Source organism: Zootoca vivipara, chromosome 15 (genome assembly GCF_963506605.1).
Source record: "Zootoca vivipara chromosome 15, rZooViv1.1, whole genome shotgun sequence".
NCBI lineage: Eukaryota > Metazoa > Chordata > Lepidosauria > Squamata > Lacertidae > Zootoca > Zootoca vivipara.
In genome coordinates, this window is record NC_083290.1 from 15,424,874 (window position 1) to 15,442,725 (window position 17,852).

General features: G+C 47.1%; 1 protein-coding gene and 1 long non-coding RNA gene across 3 annotated transcripts in view; both read left to right on the forward strand.

Moving 5' to 3' along the window:
- Nucleotides 1-17,852, forward strand: part of MTMR4 (myotubularin related protein 4) — a 48,908-nt gene that overhangs the window by 6,116 nt on the left and 24,940 nt on the right. For both annotated transcript variants that reach the window (XM_035139125.2, XM_035139124.2), the window contains exons 2-3: nucleotides 2,056-2,118; nucleotides 5,937-5,988. In XM_035139125.2, coding sequence (XP_034995016.2) covers nucleotides 5,986-5,988 — 3 coding nt within the window. In that variant the 5' untranslated portion in view covers nucleotides 2,056-2,118; nucleotides 5,937-5,985. The remainder of the gene's footprint in view (nucleotides 1-2,055; nucleotides 2,119-5,936; nucleotides 5,989-17,852) is intronic.
- Nucleotides 12,850-17,489, forward strand: LOC132591200 (uncharacterized). The gene is made up of 2 exons (XR_009556819.1): nucleotides 12,850-16,352; nucleotides 16,451-17,489. It is a non-coding gene; the product is annotated as an uncharacterized LOC132591200 (long non-coding RNA).

A 17,852-nucleotide genomic window follows, 5' to 3' on the forward strand; every position in this document is an offset into this window, starting at 1 on the left:
TTCTCTACAGCAGCTGAAGTTGGTCCAGTATTCCATTTTTAATTAATAGGTTTTTGTATCATGCCGTCTACTTATAAGCTCACTTGCCTGGAAGAGCCTTATGTATCGAGGCAGTACATTTAGTATTGAGCTGAAAGTAGTGTTGACATCTCAGTCGCACATGTTTCAAATGAGCCGGCCACCACAGGTGACAGCTTGTCTCTCATAACAAGGATTTAACAGTCAAGGTATTTGAAAGGGTTTTTGTCATCCACACTGACCTGGACACATTGGGAGAGCATAATTAATCTTTGCCTATGAAGATAAGCTACGTGGCTTCTTGTGGTGGGGCCTTTCTTAGGGTGGAGTTGGTTCCACAGATGCATCAATTTTGATTTGCAATCTGGATTTTCTTTCTGCACCTTTTAATCTTCTGCTGTATCAGGAGACGAAGCAGCCATCCAGGTTTCTCCTGCATGGTTTCCCACCCCCAGGCCCCAGTCCTGTTACACTTGCCCCCTCCCACATAGCTGTATAGCACACGGAAAGTCTTGCTCCATATGGCAGGCTGAACAACACAGCCGGGGGGGGGGGGGGAGGAAAGAGATAACAGGGCTGTCTGCCTCATTTCCTTATTCAGTGGTAGATTTTAAAGATGCACAGGGAATCTCTAGGCTGCAGCCTGCCAACCCTCCCTGGCGAGCCACATTAAAAATAAAAATACACTGTGAAGCTGGTAAAGTTGCAGAAAGGCACAACCAAAATGATCATAGGGGTGTAGGCTGAAGGAGGAAGAGAGGTTGAAATGGCAGAGGCGGGGTGCAGCATTTTCAACCTCAGGGCCTCATTCCCTTCAGGACAACCTACTGAGTGATGGGCAGGGCCAGAGGCAAAAGTGAGCAGAGCAATGAATGCAGATTTTACCTTTGTGCAGCAGGCTAGTTTCTGCATACACTCCCACACCCTTCTTTGCCTTCCATTCAGGCAAGCATGATCGGAGTTCAAGGAAACATTCCAGCCAGGTAAAAACACTCAAAGAAGGGTGCAAAGCAGGGGTTCAACCTGGGGACTGTTCTGAGGGCCAAACGGGGTCAGAGGACTGCATATGGCCTCAGACCTGAAGCTCCCCACCCCTGGGCTTATGGTAATTAGCCATAATGGCTGTATGGAACCTCCATGTTTAGAGGGAGTCTTTTACTGTATGCTAGTTCTTGGGGAGCAACAGCAGGAAAGGGCTGTTGCCCTCATGCCCTGCTTCTGGACTTCCTGGAAGCATCTGACTGGTCACAGAGAAGCAAAATACATGCCTAGGCTGAACCTTTGTCTGATTCTGTTCTTATTGAATTGGAGAGTTTTGCATATTGCACTCGCACACTGATGATTGTGTACTGGGGGGGGGGGAATATCGCAATGAGAGCTCAGTAAAATGAGACTTTTAACAAACAGGCAAAATGCATCCTGACAGAGGAAGCTGTAGGTGTGAAATCTTTATTTGGCCTTAATGTTTGCTGGAGCATCAAGGCATGACCATAAAAAGTTGATGTAGCTTCAAATGAGCAGCAGCTCTTTTGTGATGCAGAGGGAAGGAACCTCAATTATAATCTTTTCTGACCCACTATTTCATTAGAAGTAATGTCAGATTTCTTATTATCGGTTCTGTAGCTTCTTATTTAAACTTCCTTGATTTTTCTTTTTCTTTTTTGGTTAACTTTGGTAAAGTTATGGACAGTTTGGTTTGAATGTTTGTGGTAACTGAGTTGCTTGGAGAGAGATTTGTGTGTGCCTATGCATCAACTAGGAATTTAAGAAGCTGCTTTATAGTGGGCGAGACCATTGGCCCATCCAAGTATAGGGCGGTATATAAATTCAATAAATAATAATAATCTAGCTCAGCACAGGGCAGCTTTACGGCATCCAGTTTGCTGCCCTCTTCTTTTCTCAAACCAGCTGGAGTGTTTCAACAGTGAAGGGAGTTGGTGTGGCATGATTTATTAGGGAGATGCAAGGATAAAGCTGTTGTTGTCCTTTGGTATTCTTCCCCACTCCCTTGATTTCCATTCACTTTTCTCTCCTCAGGAAAATGTCTATTTCCAGTACAATCGGATGCCTGCGAACTGAGGAAGACTGAGACTTTGCAAGGTACTTTTAATGGCTAATGTCTTCAGTTCTGTGTTTCATTTCTGCATTTGCCGAACAAAGACCCAGGTATAATTTCTCCTAGCATGTTGTAAATTAGCTCAATTTCCCTCGAACTAGGCATTAAGTGGCAAGCAATTATTGGTTCATCTTTTGGGGTAATATTTGAACTTCATCATTGGTAAGGGTAGAAGAAATATCCTGCTGGCAAATCCACTTAGTCCAGAGTAATCCCATTCAATGTACCATTCTATGAGGCTGAGATAGATGTGGGACTTCAAGGCCTCTCCACAGGCTTTGCTGAAACATCTGCTGCATCAGGGCCCTTCCTCATCTGTGGCTAAGGAAGTGGGAGTAATCTTCCAAACTCAAATTCCAAAGTGGATTCGTCTGATTCAATCTGGGAGAATCATGATCCGGATTGCATTGTGGGTCCACTTCAGAATATGCAGTCCTTCGGATTCCTTTATATGACAGTCCAGTGCTGCCTCTGTTCCTCAAAGATAATATTTGTCCTTTACAAAAAATACTAAAATCTGTCATCCACCCTAGAGCGGCTAGTGTGCAGGGCTCCTTTCCACCATGTATTTTGCATGCAAATCCAGCAAGTGACAAATGTCCAGAGAGTGACAGGGCCTTGCATTCCATCACTGTTAGGGGGAATTGCGCAGAAAAAACATGCCTGTCCCAATGTCTACATGGGCGTCTGTCAGATTGTTAGCCCAAGATCAGAGATTGTCTCTTCACTGATATTAATAAGCTGCTGTGGAGGTTTTTTTTGGCTGAAAAGCGGGATAAAAATGCTAATGCTCATAATAATATGACTACACTGCCAGTTTTTTATTCATTACATTTACATCTGATTTTTTCCCCACAATGGAGCTTGGGGTGTTAGAAAGCAGTTTCCCAGGCAGTCTCCCTTCCAGGCAACAACCAGACCTGGATCTGCTTAGCTTTTCACAAGGTGGCTGCATCATGTGCCTTCAAGCCACACACTGCCTTGTTGGAGTAATTTTGTGCTTCCTGCACAGCCACTTGAGAGTTCATATAGCACAGGTGAAAGTGCCCGAGTCCCTGTTTACATTTATAACCTAAATGTAGGCCAGAACTATGTCAAATTTGATTTGGCCTGTTGCAGTGTGCTGTTGTTAGCAGGACCGGTGGTCAGGGATGTTGTAGTCCAACAACAGCTGGGGACCCAAGTTTGAGAGGCACTGGCTTATATTGATTACATCCAGGAACTGGCACAGGCGCCATCAGAAGTGCCTTTTTTGTGAAATGTATCTTGTTTCCAGAGGCTGCATTTCAAAGTGTTTGAAAACTACAGCAACCATAAGAAGTGTGTAATTATTATAAAAAGGGGAGCCAGAGCCCAGCTATAAATGAAACAAGAAATCTGCTCATACACTTTCTTTCACACCATTGCATAATAGATAGATAGAGACTGCATATTTGGAGAAGGTATTGGGTGTGGTTGATACGTCAGATGGGTCCAGTCAGCCTCTCTGTGATTGATTAGGAGGCTGGGAGGCTTCCTTTCCCCCCAGCATGTTAAAAACATAAGAAGAGCCCTGCTGGATAAGGCCCGTCTGTGTTTCATCTGGTCCAGCATCCTGCTTTCAACTAGATGCTTTTATCAAGTCCACAGTCACGAAGGCAAAAGCCCTTCCTCACTGTTCCCTTGCCCCCAGAAACTGGTAGTCAGACATGCACTTCCTCAGAACATATATCCATATATACACCATGACTAATAGCCTTTGTGGAAATCTCCCCTAATTTGCCTAAAGCCCTTTGAACATAAGAAGAGAGAGAGCCCCGCAGCTGGATGAAACCAAAAGCCCTTCTTCTCCCACAGCAGCCAATAAGATGCCTCCAAGAAACTCATCGGTAGGGTAATCAGACAAGTTGCTCTTGCAGCACCAGTATTCATAGATAGCCTGCCTCTGAATGGGGGAGTTCAGTTTAGTCATTGGCAAATGATAGCTATCTCCCTGTCCATGAATTAGTCTCATTTTCCTACAACCTCACAAGGCAGCCATCTCCACACATTGTGGTGGCCATGAATTCCATGTTTTGCATAATTTGAAGAAATTTTCTTTTCATGTTGCTATTTTTCTGTAGCCCAGCCTTTCTTCTTTGGATACATTTCGGGGCTTTTTTTAAAGGTTGTATCATTGTTTTAAAGTACAGTCGTACCTTGGTTTTCAAATAGCCTAGTTCTCAAGCGTTTTGGCTCCCGAACAAGTGAAACCCAGAAGTGACTGTTCCAGTTTTCGAACGTTCCTTTGGAAGCCAAACGTCTTGACGGGGCTTCTGTGGCTTTCGATTGGCTGCAGCAGGTTCCTGCAGCCAATCGGAAGCTGTGCTTTGGTTTTCGAACACTTTGGAAGTCAAACGGACTTCCGGAACGAATTCTGCTTGGAGATTTTAAATGTATAAAACAGTTTACAACTTATTTTAAATCAACCGATAATACTGAATGTAATTGATACTGAATGTAATAACGATTCAAGATGATTAAAAAAATAGATGTGGAGGTACAATCCTCCCAGCCCCAGACTTGAACTGGTCAAGTATGAAACAATTTTCATGTTAGTAAAAACAACCCCGCATCGCTACCCTTTCCTAGCTTGGTCTCTTTCAAATGCTTTGGACTATGACTCACATCAGTTGTGACCAAAAAGCAGATGTCGAGTGCCAAGTATCTTGAAAAGAGAATCAATATTTCTCGCAAGGTTACTCCAGGTCTGCACATAACAGGCTGTATTTTCCCAGCTAATAGAATTTCCATTCTTGGCTTAATTTGTATAAAAGCCTTGCTTGATGTGGTGTCCTCCCGGTGTTTAGCAGTCCAAATCACCCTCAGCCAACATGCAGTGCAAAACATCTGGAGGTCCCAGATTGGGCAGGGCTTCGCTATGCAGATATGGAAAACTAGGATTGTTACCTCTTAAATCCTAGTTGTCAGTAGTCTGGATGGCAAGACTGGCTGAGGCAAGCATTGGGCAGGCAAGGGGTAGGGGCAGTGGTTCTCGAACTTTTTGGGGCCACTGCCCCCTTGATTTCATAAACCGAATGGGTTTGCACAAGCTGCTAAGGAAGAGAATGATGCAATAACGTTCAAAACAATTCATTGCACATTTATTGAAAATGCAATTAAAACTATTTTGTTTAATCAATTCAACAAAACTGGTGAACCTGATCCAGTGTCACCAGCTTTTCAAAGTCTGATAGTCAAATAAACCTCCAGCGCCGCACCCTCGCCTCTTAGCATTTTAGGTAATCTTATTGCCTGCTTTGGAAACCACTGGGTTAGAGTTTTCTGGGAAGCACCTCTTCATCACATCAGATTGAGACCAAAGCTTTTACATATACAAAAGGCACACAAAATGCATTCTATAGTGGACACTGATCTTCCCTTTGCTCCAAGGCACCCTCAGGTTTCCTCTAATGTTACTTATCTCTGGGCCTGCAATGTCATGTTTAGCTCTCTTATGTTTCCATACCGGAAGCACCTGCTAGGAAGATAGGCTAATATGTGGACTTTCTTCTACATGGATTATAAAACGGTGGCAGGGGTGAGGGTTGCAGGATATACATTCACTCTCCCTGGGTGCTTTCTGAGGAAGCTTTGGTACTTTGAGTCTGGGTCCAGTGCTCCTTGCCAGCTTCTTCGCATTCACACGGTTTGGCACTTTGTGTTTTTGTGTCAAGGTGCATATGAAGGAGGCCTTTGTGACAGCAGGCCCAAGCCACCATTGCTTCTGGTTGCACCCAACACATCCAGTTCCTACACAGGCTTCCTTTTCTCAAAAATATAGGTGGATCTTCAGCAGCTCCGGAGAGAGAACCGACATCTGGAGAACGACCATGGTGAGTTCTGTTTCTGTTCTGTTCTGCCTTGTCTCCATCTTGCTCTGCTGCAGATTTGTTTTGAGGTTTGCTCTGGTAGTGGCTGGAGGCTGCTGGTTCTGTGCCTGTATGGCTTCTGCAATAAGAGCTGAAGGATGCAGAAATGCTGTGCAGAGGGCTAAGGGGAAGCTGATCCGAGATCAAGTGCTGCAGAATGGAAGCGGCTGTGGCATGCTTCTCTTTGGGTAGGAAGGTCTTGCCCAGCTTTCTTGCTCCAGTCATTTATGGAGGGACATGATTCCTCTTTAAAGAGCTTGGGGGGCAGGAGGGGCAGGTCAACCTCTACCTGGTTTCATGTGGCTGGAGTCCAGAGGGAATGTCTGTGTGGTGAGGAGAAGCTGAACTGAATGGGGAGAGGAAAGAAAAAGGGGAAAGAAAAGTCCTTTGCAAGTGATCAGTTCACATGTCTTGGAAAGAGAGAGGGGTGGCCCCACCCACTGCCACCTTTGTTCTGCCCACTGCCAGTATGGTTCTCTCCACATAAAAATGACACCCCCCCAATTGCTTGACTGTCTTTTTAAGACAAGATGTAGGGAGAGACCAGGGGCTGGCGAGTAGAAGGCTTGGGAGGGACAGCTCTCTGCCCAAGGCCTTTAGAAGGAGGACCCTAGACTGTCAGCCTGTGGGCAGGACTCATTTTCTATCCTGGTACAGCCCTTCTCTAATTTATAAGTGCCGAGCCAATAATAATTCTTCTATTCTTAGGCCAGCTAGAAGCAGATGTGCTGGCTTCTTTGGTGCTATTCCCTGACCCGTACGATCGGACCCTGATTCTATGTGTTTGAATACCTTGAATTCCTGGTTTTGTTTTATAAAATATACTTTTATATTATTGTTTTATTGGTTTTTACTGTGTGTTTTAGTGATATTGTTGGTTTTTTACATTGTATGCTACTTAGAACATTTTCAAATATTAAGTGGTTTATGAATTCTTTTAAATGAAATAAAAAATGAAAATTGTTACTGTCCTGAGATCACAGGCAGGAGGGGAATAGACCAAGTTTTTCAGGGATAAGGTCCCAAGATAAGGCCCTTGGCATCTTCAGATCTTCTGTTCAAAGCTACATATGATGTTAATCCTGTGGTCTGCCTTTTAGTGGATGTGTATGGGACACGGGTGGAGGTGTATGTGGTCTAAACCACAGAGCCTAGAGCTTGCTGATCAGAAGGTTGGCGGTTTGAATCCCCGTGATGGGGTGAGCTTCCATTGCTCGGTCCCAGCTCCTACCCACCTAGCAGTTCGAAAGCACCTCAAAGTGCAAGTAGATAAATAGGTACCGCTCTGGCGGGAAGGTAAACAGTGTTTCCATGCGCTGCTCTGGTTTGCCAGAAGCGGCTTAGTCATGCTGGCCACATGACCCGGAAGCTGTACACTGGCTGCCTCGGCCAGTAAAGCGAGATGAGCGCCGCAACCCCAGAGTCGTCCATGACTGGACCTAATGGTCAGGGGTCCCTTTACCTATGCTTTCCAATAAAGTTGGGGTGGGGTAGGAGTTCTAGATCAGGAAGAGAGGGCTTTAACCCTTTGCCTTCTGCTCTTTGTCCTGAAGGGGCTCCTGTGCCTGCTATTTGCAGCTGGGGAGCTCCCATTAGAATAAATGGCAGGCAGGAGGGGAGGGATGAAAGCCCTCCCCACCCCCTATAGAGTCCTAGTCCAGACCAATGCTGGCTGTTTGTGATGAAGGAACCCACCACTCAAGGGCAAACTACCTGATGGATGCCGGGTATAGTTTGGCGTTCAGGTAGCCAAGCTGGGAGCAACCCCTGCCTCAAGGCCTCTGTGAGCCACTGATGAGTGGAGATGGCTGCAAGTGGTGAGGACAAGTGACTTGATCCCTTCTAGCTGTAGAGGAGCTAGAAGAAGCACACTAGAAGTGCCATCACACCATGCAAGTTCTTCTATGGTTGGGTTTATGAGTCGTGGGACTAACATCTGCACGGGGATGTGACGTCCCGTCTCCCCTCCCCTCCGGCCCTGTGACAATGTAGGCTAGCTGTTGTCCGGTGGAGGGTCATATTAGAAGTATGGGTGTGTTTTGATAGAACCTTAATGAAATGGCCTTCGTCTGTGTTTGGCTGGATAGCATTCACTTTCATAGCATTTGAACAACTGCTAGGCACAAGCCGCGGTTACCTCCGACATGCAGGAGCTCTGTTTCTATTGTGCTTTGGCTTGTTGTTGCTTCAAATTGTGATGGTATTATGATTCTTTGCCCACTCTTTGCCACAAGATCTCAGGGCGGGTTACAGCAATCCAGGCACCTCAAGCAGGAAGCCTCTGTCAAGGGTTCTTTAGTGAGGTAAAACGTGAATTGAGGTGAAACGACATGTCTACCTTACGTTCCTAAAGTTCCCTGAGATGTTTTATAGAAGCCTAACCTTTCCTGGGCCTAGCTGTGATCCCTGGCCCGTGCCACCCCGTCCCAGTCAGTTTCCTCCCCCACTCTGGCAAGGCTCCAGGACCTGAAATAAAAGCAGTTGGGGTGGGAGTGTTTGCAGAGAGAGCCAGTAGGCTGGTAAGAGTTCAAATGAGACAAATTGGAACTGCTTCAGAGGAGGACAAGAAAGAAGGTCACTGGCATGGAAAATAAGTCTGATGGGGGAAAGATTGAAGTGACTGGGACTGTTCAGCCTGGAGGAGGGTAGGCAGAGGAGGGAACTTGAGTATAGTTTTCAACCCCCTGAATGGCTGTCCCAGAGAAGAGGACAAGCACTTGTCCTGGTAAGAACAGCTTGAGGAGTGGTGAGCTCTCTCCTTTGTTGGAGGCCTTCAAGGAAAGGCTGGACAACTCTTGGGGATTCCCTGAAGCATCTCCAGCAAATAGGTGATTCTCCAGTTTCCCTTCTCCGGTTCTTTGATTCTAAATAACCCATTTCCCCTGCATATATATGCCCCACTCCCACCTTGAAAGAGGCAAGCAGAGAGCTGCGAATAGGATTGTTGCATAACACCTAGATTTCTCCTCAGCACCCAGCTTGCATTGCTTCATGCTTAAGCAGGACCCTACTTCCTCAGCACTGGGCTTGTGTTGCTTCATGCTTAAGCAGGACCCTACTTCCCAAGCAAGCAATGCCTGATCTAGCATGAGACCTCGAGAGGAAATAACAAGGCAGGAGCAACATAGTCCTATAGTTATGCCAGCGGAAGACTCAGGCTGCTTAGCAACATCTTGATCTTCTGCCCAAGTTCTACCATTATTCAGCATTTAACTGATTGCCGTTAAGGTAGGCTGCAATAGAATCCCTGTCCCCCAGATTGCCCCATGCAGAGTAATTGTGGTGCTTTTCAGTTTGGACAGAGTTAATCTTTGAATAGGTAAAGGTAAAGGGACCCCTGACCATTAGGTCCAGTCGTGACCGACTCTGGGGTTGCACGCTCATCTCGCATTATTGGCCGAGGGAGCCGGCGTACAGCTTCCAGGTAATGTGGCCAGCATGACAAAGCCACTTCTGGCAAACCAGAGCAGCACATGGAAACGCCGTTTACCTTCCCGCTGTAGCGGTTCCTATTTATCTACTTGCATTTTGACGTGCTTTCGAACTGCTAGGTTGGCAGGAGCTGGGACCAAGCAACGGGAGCTCACCCCGTCACAGGGATTCGAACCGCCGACCTTGTGGTCAGCAAGCCCTAGGCTCAGTGGTTTAACCACAGCGCCACCTGGGTCCCATCTTTGAATAGGTGGGGTTTAAAAAGTGTTATATTTTGCCTGGCTTTTTTTCTTTATTTGGGTTATTTTTAGATGTTTTGTAGTTATAACCTACTTGATTGCTGACAGTGTGTGCTGAGGGCTCATGGTCCCAATAAATTTAAGAAGAGGATGGTAGCATGCTGTTCTCCAGAAATGGTAGGGACATCTACTCCTGAGCACCTGACTGAGGAGCTTAAGGTGGTTTGTCACCCTCTCAGAGAATGTGGCTTTGTTAGTCCAGAAATCACCCCCCCCCCCGGCAAGGTTCAATAGATTAAGGGAGCAATTATTTGTTTGTTTAATTTATCATTGTATTTTTATCCTACCGTTTTCTCCATGGAGCTCAGGGTGACTTACTTGATTCTCCCCCTCCCCATTTAATCCCCATAACAACCCTGTGAGGTTGGTTAGGCTGAGTGGCAGGTCACCCCCATTGAGCTTCATCGCTGAGTGGGAATTTGAACCCTGATCTCCCAGGTCCTAATCCAACACTCGAACCTCTATACCCCACTTGTTCTCTCTCTTGTGCTCTCACTCCCGCAAAAGCTACTGCTTCCCCCCTAACTTGTAACAAAATAAGACTCCCCTTGTAGCCTTGCATAATAAGAGGTGGGGCTTGGGCAGCTGTCCCCTCAGCTTCCACCATCTGTCCAGAGAACCCCTCTTCTCATGCAATCAATGCAGTGATCCCTGGGGAATTCCTCCACCCATTTAGAGCTGACTTTGTTGCCCAGCCTCCCTTGGGTGCTGAAGGGGGCAGCTCCTTTGGGGCCAGAGCGAGGTCTAGGCACACTCCCTCCTTGCCTCGCTTTGGCCTGAGTCCCTTGTGTTGTTGTGCGTTATTGCGGGGTGTGCGTCTTCCTGAGATGTCAACCATGTAGTTTTTGGATCCTAGCCAGAGGAGACTGCAGGCCCCGTGTAGCCGTGCAGCAGAGCTGGCAGGCACGGCAGCGGCATGCCCCTTTTCTGCATGGACGTGAGCTCCGAGTGGAATCCTGGCCGGGTCTTTCTCCTGCCGGAACACACAAAGCCAAGCTGCCACTGCTGCTGCTGCTATTGTTCCCTGTGCATTCCAGCACATGCCTCTTGGCCTCTTTCCTTTCCGCCCCTGTAGTCCCAGGACAAAGGGGGCGGGCAAGGGTTGCGGAGCCCAGAACCCTGCTGTAAGGGACTCCATTTTCTGTGCTTGGCTGTCAGGGAGTCCCCTGGCATGGCAGAGCCTCCTTTGGCTTCTATCAGAGAGAGGTGGAGTCTCTCTCCCTCCTCCTCCTCCTCCTCCTCCTCCTCCTCCTCCTCCTCCTCCTCCTCCTCCTCCTCCCCTCCCCTCCATTGTCAGCAGCCACTGAAGCAGCCAGCGCGCACCTGCTCTGGTGGCGGCAGCGGCAGAGATGCTCTAGCCCTTTGCATGTTTTGGTGCACCTGCCCGCCTGCCTGAGTCGTTAGGGGGCAGGGGGAAGCGATGCCACTTGCCTGCCCCCGAGCCGGCGACCTCCCCGGGAAGCGACCATGACTCTACCGGGCCGTGTCTCATGCTCCATGCTCAACTGCTTTGTAAGTGGGTCTCTTTCCCTCCCCCTACCCCTTTTATTCTCTGTTCTGTCTGCCTACCTGCAAGGTTGCTTGTCAGTCTGGATTTTTCTCTTCATGTCTGATATTGTTGGGGGGGGCAGACGGGAGGGGTAGGAGGTGTCTGGAAATGGAGCATCTTGTGAACTGCCTGTCGAAGGTGTCTGGCCTTTCCGTACAGCTCTCTCTCAGCCTAGTACTTGGGGAGTGGCTCTGCTATCCCATCTCCAATTCTTCACTCTCACCTTGATCTGGTGGGCTCCCTGTCCCCCCCCCCCATAGCATTTACCTCATCCTCAGCTGGAGGTTAGAGGTCACCCTTCCAACTGGGGTTGAAAAATGGTTGTATAGACACCCCCCTGCCTCCCGCTGAGCAAAGCAATAGGAGTCAAAGATGCAGGCAGAAGTTTGATTTCCTGCCCTGCGAAATCTCTCTCTCTTGTGGCTGTGGGTCCTCTTGCTTTGTACTTCTCTCTAGGTCATAGCCACATGGTGGCTGGTGAGGGGGCCTGGCTTGCTGAGACACCGGTCTTCCCCTTAGAATCCCCCTCTTCGTGTTGATTGATACCAGGAGAGGCTCACACTGACTGCTGCTTGGTTGCAGAGGGGAAATGAGAAGGCGGCCTGCTTCACGCCCATCTTCTGCTGTCCTCTGAAAGAGATTCCCACTCCCCATCCTTCATGAGCAGCAGCTGGCTGCAGCTCCAAATGCAGTTACTCAGCATGGCGGCATGGTAACCCCCCTCCCGGCTTCCTGAGTGCATCCTCCAGCCTGCTGTCTCTTGAAGGAGGATAAGGCCTTGAGGAGCTCTGATAGAATGTCACTTGGACAGATTGTCCCCGAGAAGAGTAGAATGTGGAGCCAGCCCCAGGGGGGTGGGTGTGTATGGTGGCTCAGAAGCCAGTTATCCCCTTGTAGTATCATGCAGTACAAGTTGTACAGCAGGGGTGCCAACTTGAGTGAGATATTGTAGGGGCCGAGGCAAGCCCCACCCTGTGTAATTGATCACATGATGTAGTGCACACACACCATTTGAATGGGAGTGCCCATCAACTTTGTGGTGACCCGGCCCCCCTTAAATATTTTATTGTTGGTACTGAAGCCCCCGCGACCCCTAGGAGTTGGCTCCTATGTTGTGCAGTTTTACATGTTGTTGTCCTGACTGAATGATGCTTTGTTATCTCACACACACAGATGCCTGTAGCTTGCAGGTGTGTGTGTATATCATAGAATCATAGAATCATAGAATCATAGAATCATAGAGTTGGAAGAGACCACAAGGGCCATCCAGTCCAACCCCCTGCCAAGCAGGAAACACCATCAAAGCATTCCTGACACATGGCTGTCAAGCCTCTGCTTAAAGACCTCCAAAGAAGGAGACTCCACCACACTCCTTGGCAGCAAATTCCACTGCCGAACAGCTCTTACTGTCAGGAAGTTCTTCCTAATGTTTAGGTGGAATTTTCTTTCTTGTAGTTTGAATCCATTGCTCCGTGTCCGCTTCTCTGGAGCAGCAGAAAACAATCTTTCTCCCTCCTCTATATGACATCCTTTTATATATTTGAACATGGCTATCATATCACCCCTTAACCTTCTCTTCTCCAGGGTAAACATACCCAGCTCTCTAAGCCGTTCCTCATAAGGCATCGTTTCCAGGCCTTTGACCATTTTGGTTGCCCTCTTCTGGACACATTCCAGCTTGTCAGTATCCTTCTTGAACTGTGGTGCCCAGAACTGGACACAGTACTCCAGGTGAGGTCTGACCAGAGCAGAATACAGTGGTACTATTACTTCCCTTGATCTAGATGCTATATATGGGGAGTATATATGGGGAGGGCTGTTAGGTGTGCAAACATGTAACAGGTTAGTCCAGTAGGTCAAGTGCTTGCAGACAGGGGGGCCTGTGCAGAATTAGGTGAATCACAATGTGCCTCTTGGCATTATTATGAAAATAGTTCACAGAGCAACATGGGGGAGGGGAGAGAGGAGGAGGCATTTCCTTCCCCTGAGAAGTTTGCAGCCTAAATTTCCCAGGACATGGTCCATGAAGGCACATATTGGTGTGGATCAGGGCCTGGATGGGAGACTACCTGGGGTGCCTAGGAGCATAGGAAGCTGTATTATCAGACCATTGGTCCATCTAGTTCACTGCTGTCTATACCGCCTGACAGCAGCTCTCCAGAGTTTCAGGCGGGAGTCTCTACTAATCCTATCTTCAGATGCTGGGGATTGAATGTGGGACCTTCTGCATGCAAGGCAGATGCTCTACTATTCCTTTCTTCCTCTGTGCACTGCCTTGAGTTCTGTGATTGAAGAAAGGCAGGCTCTCAATATAACAGATGATTTCCAGCCTTTGGGAAAGGATAATGGGGAGAAGGTGAGCAAAATCAGCAAAGTGTGCTTGGACTTTAAGGCAGCCTTTACCCAACTTGGTGCCCTCCAGATATACAGGGCTACAACTCCCATTGGCCCCTGCCAGCACAGCTGTTGGATGTAGGCACTCCCATGAGTTGTATTTCAAAACAACTGGAGGACACTAGGTTAGTGAAGGCAGTGTTAGGGAGCAGAATAAGGGTTTGTACCAAAAGCTTCTCAGAAGAGGTGGTGAAGGATGGTATATACATGACCCATGTTGTGAGAGTGCACGTGCACATGTACCTATAGTTGGCAGTCGCCTAGCACTATCCATCCTGTGGTGGACATTGGTGTGTGTGCGTGCAGACAAGCAGGGATGAGGGTCATCCCAGTGCTAATTCTTAGGGATAGGGGAAGGGCAAGCTGGGGTGTGTGTGTGCAATTGCACGTATTGCTTTATATCCCACTCTTTTCTCCAAGTTGCTCAAGGTGGTGTACATTCTCCCTCCTCATTTAATCCCCAAACAACCCTGTGAGGTAGGTTAGGCTGAGATGCCCAGTGGACTTTCTTGCCAAGTGGTGATTTGAGCCCTGGTCTCTCCCAAGTCCTAGTTCAATACACTAACCACTACACAGCGCTGGCTGTATGGTTTATGGGAGCAGCCAATGTTTGCTGTTCCGTACATTGCACTTTGCACTTAGCACTGACAAGCAAATGTTGAGGCCACTTTTTTTCAAAGCCATTCAGTGGTTTGTGCCAGTGGATTAATTTTTATAAGCCTGTCTATAAAGTTGTATGTCACAGAGGGAGCCTGATTTCATTTTGGATCCCAGATTCCTTAATTTGTGGGGATAAGCTGAATTCCCATTGATATTACTACCCATGTTCAGATTTTGCTGTTATAGTCAGGTCAAAGCGCTACCCGCCACTGGAACCAAGATTGCTTGCCTGGTCAAATATGGGTGCCTAGACCACCTTCCCTCTGCTATCATGGAATGACTTATGCATGAATTTCATAACTAGGCATCCTCTCCAAATGGTGTGCTGCCCCATTGAACACGTCCACAGGTACATGGTACATGACAGGCACCCTCTGTCTTCTTCTGGCTCATGTGTGCACAATGACCATGAATGGCGCCAAGGATTGTTTGATGCTTGGTTGTGGAAAAAATTATTCTGACTCAGAAACAATATTTCCTTATTTATTTAGGTAATTTTATACTGCTTTGTACTTTAAGGAAGCTTCTGAGGGGTTTACAGCATCTGAAAAAAACACACAAATAAGATAAAATAAAAGTTCCACATTTTAGCGCAGCAGAAAACATGGAGTCATAGAATTGTAGAGTTGGAAGGGCCATCTAGTCTAACCCCCTGAAATGCAGAAATCACAGTTAAAGATAGATTTTGTTGTTGTTTAGTCTAGATAGGTTATCCTTAAATGTCAATATAAACCAAAACAATAAATAGATGGGGCCTGTAATAACTACTAGCGGAGCTGAAATGCAGCAGAGACAACCAGCCCCATCTGCCAAATACACAAGCTTTTATTTATAGGTAGCAGCAACACTCTCTGCTCGCTCCCCACCTTAAGCTGACACAAGAAAGGTGCGTGGGGGGGTGGGAATGATACACTCGCCACCCCAACCCACCCTTGGAATTCCCTGCTGTCATCAGGGAGCACCCGCGCTCTTTGAGCACCAATGAGGTGCAGTTTAGAGTGCTGGACTCTGACCTGGAAGAGCAGGATTCGAATTGCCACTTGGCCATGAAGCTCTTACTGGGTGGCTTTGGCCAGTCACTGCCTATCAGCCTAACCTACTGCACAGATGTGTTATAGGGATTATATGAGGAGAGGGAGAACCATGTACACCGTCTTAAGCTCCTTGGAAGAAAAGGTGGGATATTCATGTAAGAAATAAACAAGTTCCTACCTCGTTAAAAGCTGCGTTCAGAACTTGGGGGGAACTTCAGAGACTGGCTCCTCAGCCTCAAGACTGTAATAGCTCCATCTTGGCCTATATTTATTATGGGCTACATACACAGCCCTTTCTTTTTTTAGAATAGCAAAAAAAGAAGAAGTCATTTTCCAGGTATCTAATTTGAAGAACAGTATCTCTCTGGGAAACAAGGAATGCTCGGCCCCTGATTGAAGTTGCCTTGCAGATACCAGTCTCTGAAGAAACTGTTAGCTAGCTTCCCTAAAATATTTTTCTCCTTGTCCTATTAAACATCTCTCCCCCCTCCCGCCCAGTCACCACCACCTTCATGGGGGAAGATAAAATGTGTGCTTGATAACAGGTGAAACAGCTCATATTGTGAAGTTTGAAAGCAAGCAAAAAACCTAGTTTGGTATATTTAGAAGAACCTGCTGAACTTGAATGTCTCAGTGCTGAATTTTCAATGAGGGATGATGTCATTTTTCAAGAGAAGAAATTGTTTTAATGCATCCTAGAAATTCTGGTCTTTGTCAGTGTCTGAAGGCAGACCACAGTCATTTGGTAGATCAAGAATAGGTAAATCTAATTGGATCAGATGTTGGGGCATCCAGAATCAATATCTCCTGAGCTTAAAATGGGTTTTTGTCATGGGGCCAAAACATTTTTGGGTGGGTGGGAGAAATGCTTCAACTTCACAAGGCTTTCACATCATTAAAAAGCTTATCTCATTTTAATTAAAACTAGTTTCACTGCAGTCTTCTCGAGTATTACTGTAGGTGGGTCATAGCTGCCAAGTTTTCCCCTTTCTCACGAGGAAGCCTATTCAGCATAAGGGAATTTCCCTTTAAAAAAGGGAGAACTTGGCAGCTATGAGGTGGGTGGATTCTAGATTTGACCAATAATATTGAAACATGTGAACATATGACAGCTGCCTTTATGTGCCAGACCATCCTGATATACATCAGGCTGAAAATGCTCCCATGAACACAGAAAGCTGCTATATGCAGAGTCAGGTTAGTGGTCCACAATTTCAGCTTTTCCTGACTTGCAGTTTTGGACTACAAATCCCATCTGCCCCAACCAACCTTCATCATTCTAGCTGGGGGCCTGGGGCCAATGGGAATTGTAGTCTAACAGCTTCTGGAGAGCACCAGGTTGGGGGAACCTGATCTGGGCCAGTATGCCTTCTCTGACTATCAGTGGCTCCCCAGAGTCCTTAGTAGAGATTCATCCCGGCCCTGCTGCCTTATATCTGTAAAATGGCCCTAGAACCCGAGACCTCCCAAATGCAAAGTGCATGCTCTGCCTCTGAGCTCTGGACCCTTCCCAACATTTTAATAGGTTCAGTGCTAGGTCTAGTCAGCATAGAAAACTCGCTACAGAGTCCATGACCCCCCCCCAGTCCAAGCTTTGAAACTGTGATGTGTACATGCACCAGCCAGACCCAGGTCATGAGATAATATAAGAAAAACCTGGCTGCTGGGATCAGGCCAGAGGGCAGGCCAGAGGGGGTCAATCTAGTCCAGCATCCTGTTCTCACAGTGGCCAACAAGATGCCCCATTGTGAAGCCCACCAGCAGTGCTATCTCTACTCATGTTCCTCAGCAACTGGCATTCAGAGGTCTACCAACTCAGACAGTGACAGCAGAACACAGCCATCATGGCGAGTAGCCTTGACAGCCTTATCCACCATGAATTTGTGTAATCTCCCTTTTAAAGCCATCAAAGTTGGTGGCTATGACCACATCACATGGGAGCAAATTTCATAGCTTAGCTACGTGCAACTGTGTAAGATGCCTTGGTTTATTGGTTTCTGGGGAAGAAGTTTGATCACCCTCCTGCTTTCTTCATATTCTTCCTATGCTTCCAGTTGAGATGAGGGAACAGAACACAATCAGGAAAAGATCAGATGGGGGGAAAGGGGGGGGGAATACCCTCCATTTCTATCTGGCCTTTCAGAGTGAAAATTAACTTTTACGACTGGTCACATCATAATGGCTGGGAATTGTAGCTCTGTGACAACTTTCAGCACCCTTAACAAACTACAGTTCCCAGGCTTCTTTGGTGGGAAGCCATGACTGTTAAAGGGGTATAAGGGTGCTTTAAGTGTATGGTGTGAAAGGGGAGTCATACTGCAATTAACAAGGTTATTTCTAGTGTTAAAAAAGTAAGCTAATCCCAGGACTGGAAAGCCTGCTCTGCCCCGTTTCTTAATTTCTTGCAAGAATTTATGCTGGTTCCTAGGAATTTGAAATATTTTCCTCTTCTGGTAGTTC